The sequence below is a fragment of the Euprymna scolopes genome, chromosome 14 (assembly GCF_053919585.1).
Source record: "Euprymna scolopes isolate OS-2025 chromosome 14, ASM5391958v1, whole genome shotgun sequence".
Classification (NCBI taxonomy): Eukaryota; Metazoa; Mollusca; class Cephalopoda; order Sepiida; family Sepiolidae; genus Euprymna; species Euprymna scolopes.
Window position 1 is genome coordinate 58,279,416 of NC_136495.1, and position 4,884 is coordinate 58,284,299.

The 4,884-nt window shown below is 33.9% G+C and overlaps 2 protein-coding genes across 2 annotated transcripts; both read left to right on the top strand.

Annotated features, from left to right (window-relative positions):
* Positions 1-1,235: 1,235 nt before the first annotated feature.
* LOC145292738 (protein FAM200B-like) lies at positions 1,236-1,565 on the top strand. Its single transcript, XM_080138774.1, has one exon. It carries the CDS (start codon positions 1,236-1,238, stop codon positions 1,563-1,565), a length of 330 nt encoding a protein of 109 aa, XP_079994900.1.
* Positions 1,566-1,975: 410 nt separating this feature from the next.
* LOC145292739 (protein FAM200C-like) lies at positions 1,976-2,710 on the top strand. The gene has a single exon (XM_080138775.1). It carries the CDS (start codon positions 1,976-1,978, stop codon positions 2,708-2,710), a length of 735 nt encoding a protein of 244 aa, XP_079994901.1.
* The last annotated feature ends 2,174 nt before the right edge of the window (positions 2,711-4,884 follow it).

A 4,884-nucleotide genomic window follows, 5' to 3' on the forward strand; every position in this document is an offset into this window, starting at 1 on the left:
TTCTTTAAATTAGAGATTTGCTTCTCTTAGAAAGGTTGCCTTCACCACGGCTTATGGGAGCCCTCTCCACCCCAACACACACAGACATACACACACACACACACACACACACACACACACACACATATATATATATACATGTGTGTGTGTGTGTGTGCGTGTGTGTGTGTGTGTGTGTGTGTGTGTATATACAGGGTGCTAACAAAGTCTGGCTACATAATCTACAGCACAGCGGTTCTCAACCGGGGGCGAATCGCCCCCTAGTATGCGAAAATCAAATTTGGGGGGGGGGGTTTCAATCAATTTTATCTGTGAAAAATTTTGACATTTTTGCGAGTAAATTTTTTAAATTTTTTGAAATTATAAACGCGTAGCTAAACTATTAGTGCGAAACTTTGGTCACGTGACCTATGAATTGCTCTCTTATAAATGAATTGTCATTTTTGAATATTCAATTTATTTCAGTAAATCCGATTCTCCAGTGACATTGTCTTACAAGTGTTTACAATTTTCATTCGCTCTGTTATGTTACAGATTCGTTCATATTTACATAAACAAAACACTAACTCAATATCCGGAACTAATGTCGGACGGCGATACACTGAGCGTGCACCGTTTCCGGAGAGCTCCGAAGGAAAACGAAGAAAAAAAGACTTGGCGCGAAATTCGAGTTCTCTACTGCTCTTTCCAGCCGGCGACCAAAGGAGGAACACGCATTAAAACAACAAGCGACAAAACGAGCATCACGTTTATAAAACTCGCTCCGTCATTACTGCTAACATCAACAACAAGGCTATCACCGACGCCGCCGCCGCTTCTCTGATATCACCGACTGACGTATCAATAAACTTCACCGCCGACATCATCGCCTCCCCATAGTCGTCACCGACTGCTACTGTCTACGTCATCGTCGCCGCCATCGTGGTAAGCTCTCGCACCACCGCCGTCACCGACTGCCGAATCAACAAACTCACCGTTGCCGTCGACGCCATCAAGGAAATAATAAAAAACAAACAAACAAACAACCATTTGCTTTGTGGTGAAAATAAAAATAATTTAATCTTACTCAATTTGTCCGTATTTTTTTCTTGCAACCATACGCTAGTTTATTACAGCTCGCACCCTTATTTTTTATGGCAAGCTCGGCAAAAAAGAAGTGTCGACAGTATATCGATGGGTACTTACAATATGGATTCATCAAAAACTCTACAGACCCAAAGCAGCCCTTTTGCCTCATGTGTCATCAATCTTTATCCAATGAAGCCATGAAACCCTCTCGGCTTTCAGACCACATGAGAAGAAAACACCCCGATAAAGTCAGTAAGCCTATCGAATATTTTCAGGAATTGAAATCTGCGTTAGAAAGTCGTAGTACTTTGATTTCATTATTTAAGAAGCAGACAAAAATTAATGACGGTGGACTAATTGCCTCCTACAAAATTGCTGAAATTATTGCGAAAACAGGTAGCTCACATACGGCAGCTGAAAAGATTATTAAGCCTGCAGTAGAAGCAGTAATAACAGAAATTATGAATCAAGATCCTTCATTAAGGCAATACCTTTGAGTAATGATTCTATCCGTAGGAGAATTGATGAAATGTCAGATTATATCGAAGACGTACTAATTCAAAGATTGAAAACTACAAACTTTTCCATTCAAATCGACGAAAGTACTGCTGTTGACAATAAGGCTCTTTTAATGGGATATGTCCGATATTTTGATAATAATTGTGCATTACAAGAGGATTTATTGTTTGTAAAACTGTTGGAGACTGACACTACAGGCGCTTCCATATTTTCTGCTGTGAAAACTTTTTTTGAAGAAAAAGATATTCCATATACTAAAAATTTAGTTTAATGTGCTACTGATGGTGCAATGGCTATGGTGGGAAGACACAAAGGATTTATTTCTTTTTTGAAAAAGCTGTGCCCATATATTTTAGCTATACACTGTGTGCTACATAGGTATCAACTCATGGCCAAAAATTTAAGCCCTATTCTAAATCAGTCAATGAATACTGTTATAAAAACAATAAACAAAATCAAATCTAACAGTAAATGTGACCGTCTTTTTCGAAAATTTTGTGTTGATACTGACGAACAATATATAAGACTCCTTTTGCATACCGATGTCCGGTGGCTATCCAAAGGCAACTGTTTGCAAAGATTTGTAAACTTATTTAATGCAATAGTTGTATTCCTACAAACAGAAGGACAGTCAGACTTAGCTATCGAAATTCAAGCTCAAAAGAAAAATATACACTATCTTAGTTGGATCTTCCGTAAGTTAAATGAAGTCTCTCTTCTGCTGCAAGGAAAAATGATAACCCTGATAGACTGTAAACGGGTGATGAGAGCTTTTGTTGAAAAACTTAATATGTTTCGAATTAATTTAAAACGAAGGCAATTTGATAATATACCCGAACTAGCGGAAATCGACTTATGTGAAAATGACATTGTTATTTATTGTAACCATATGTCAGCCATGAAAAATGATCTAGAAATCAGATTTTCCGATTTATTTGACTTCACTATTGAGCCATTGATGATTGACCCATTCGATTGTGATCCTCTCAGTGCACACGAAAATATCCAGGAGGAAATCATCGAGATAAAATGCAATGATGAATTGCAAATAAAGTTCAAAAGAGAAACTTTGTGTGCATTTTGGCAATCAAACACTGTAAAATCACTGTATCCAAATTTGTGATCACAAATGTCGAAAATCCTTTTGTGTTTCCCAACATCATATATTGTCGAAACTGGATTCAGCGCTGTGAATCACATTTTACAGAAGGAACGAAACAGATTTGACATTATTTCTCGTGGAAATATTCGTATCTGCTTGAGTAATATTAAACCTGACATTGAATTTTTAGCGAAACATCACCAATCTCAGGGCTCACACTAGTTAGACTCTCTACATTTCTTGTAAATTTGCAATAAAATTATTTTTAATTAATTTGTTTTCCATTTGCATGTACAAAATGTTTCCAGTGTTGGTTAGTCATAATTACAATATTTGTTATTATTTATTCTTGGAGGCGATTATGAATTAACTTAAGTCAAAAATAGCTTTTGGGGGCAATAGCCGGGAAAAGGTTGAGATGTATGTACATTCACCTAACAATTTAATGGAACAAAACATACCGTAAAAATTGAGTATAACTTAAAAATCCTATCTACAAAATAGCACGGCCCGTATCCTGCATAAGTACCAAAACCACACACACACACACACACACACACACACACACACGCACACACATTCATTTCATTACGTGAATTTACAAAAACAAAAACACCAAAAAACAGTTAGCGTTAATCAAGTTTTATTATAATTGTTGTAAAATACTTTATTTGCATTAAATTAGTTTTCATTTAAAAATAAAGTTTAATTATATAATATTTATTTGTTTATTAAAAGCCTCAAAAATTATACTGAGAAATAGAATATTGTTTTATGACCAAAAATTATAAGGGGGTCCACCAAGAAAAAAAAGAAGGGGAAAGGGGTCCATGGGTCAAAAAAGGTTGAGAACCGCTGATCTACAGGATGCTTCCACAAAGTCTGGCTACATAATGGACACCCTGTATATACATATTTTTCTCCCACTAAGATTTATGTTGTTCATATTTCCCTATTTCATTGATCGATTTAATTGACAAGTTCTGATAACAATAAATTCTGATCCCCAAAATAAATTTCTTTCATTTAATTTCTATAAAACTGATAATGGTGCCTATATTAAACTTTATCTTTAAACCGCAACATTTTTCAATGTATATTTTCATATATAATATAAAGACCTTCGTTTGTGTGTACGTTTAGTTGTCTGTATTGCCAAATCAGATTTGATATTTTCTTAATCAGCGTCGCCCCAGATGAATAATATCTGAAATTGAGAAAGCCTTTTTTTCATTATTTGACCCTATACTGGTGCATATTTCTCGTGTGGTTCAATCAGATTCCGTGTTAATTAAAACAAAATAACTCAACATAAATTTTAATGAAGGACGTACTGACCTTATGTAGATCTATTCTTCGGGGAGTCTATCAAATGTGTGCGCATGTCCAGCGAGAGCAATAGGCTGGGTGGAGAACTTATCGGCTAATGTTTTCAATTACTCTTTATAAGCATTCTGCTTTTTTATAAATAAATAGATCAATAGACGGTCTTTTTTAGTTAATGCACTTAGTTGTCAATATTATTTATAACTTTGTAATTATTTTAGATAATTAATTTTAGAAAATATCATTAAATATCCAACCCTTCTTTAGTCAATTAAAAGGAAATACTTATTGTTTCTACTAATAAAATTAACAATGCTGTATTTACGTGTTGTGGCCGATATTAATTGATTCAAACAAGCCAAACACTCAGGTATGTGTATATGTTTATACATTTGTATGGGCAAGATTTACACTTGGATTTGTTAATAATTAAACCATATCTATATGGCATTTAAATGTTTCTTATAATATTTATCGATGGAAACAAACGAAACAATAAGAAAATGACATTTTTAACATTGCAGGAAAATATATCAACTTAAAATTTTTAATAAAAAATACGGCATTAATACTGCGAGATCAATTTATACATATGTCTATACTGTAAATAGCAATTATTCTTTAAAATCAATTTTAAAATCAACTTTTTTTTACAAATATATTATAGTTTACTAAAACATTTTTAAATTCTATTTTTTCAGGAGTCGAGGTACGTGTAAACAGTAAAAAAAACTGCATGCGCAAAAATAAAACCGAAATTACAAAGAAAGATTTTAGACTCGGAGATTTTTTATTTTTACTATCCATTTATTTTTAAATATCGATTTAACAATATCGTAGAAGAGATAATTTTGCTTATTACTCCATTG

Coding starts and splice junctions, on each gene's coding strand:
- LOC145292738 (XM_080138774.1), top strand. CDS start 1,236: ATGTGTCATCAATCTTTATCCAATGAAGCCATGAAACCCTCTCGGCTT.
- LOC145292739 (XM_080138775.1), top strand. CDS start 1,976: ATGGCCAAAAATTTAAGCCCTATTCTAAATCAGTCAATGAATACTGTT.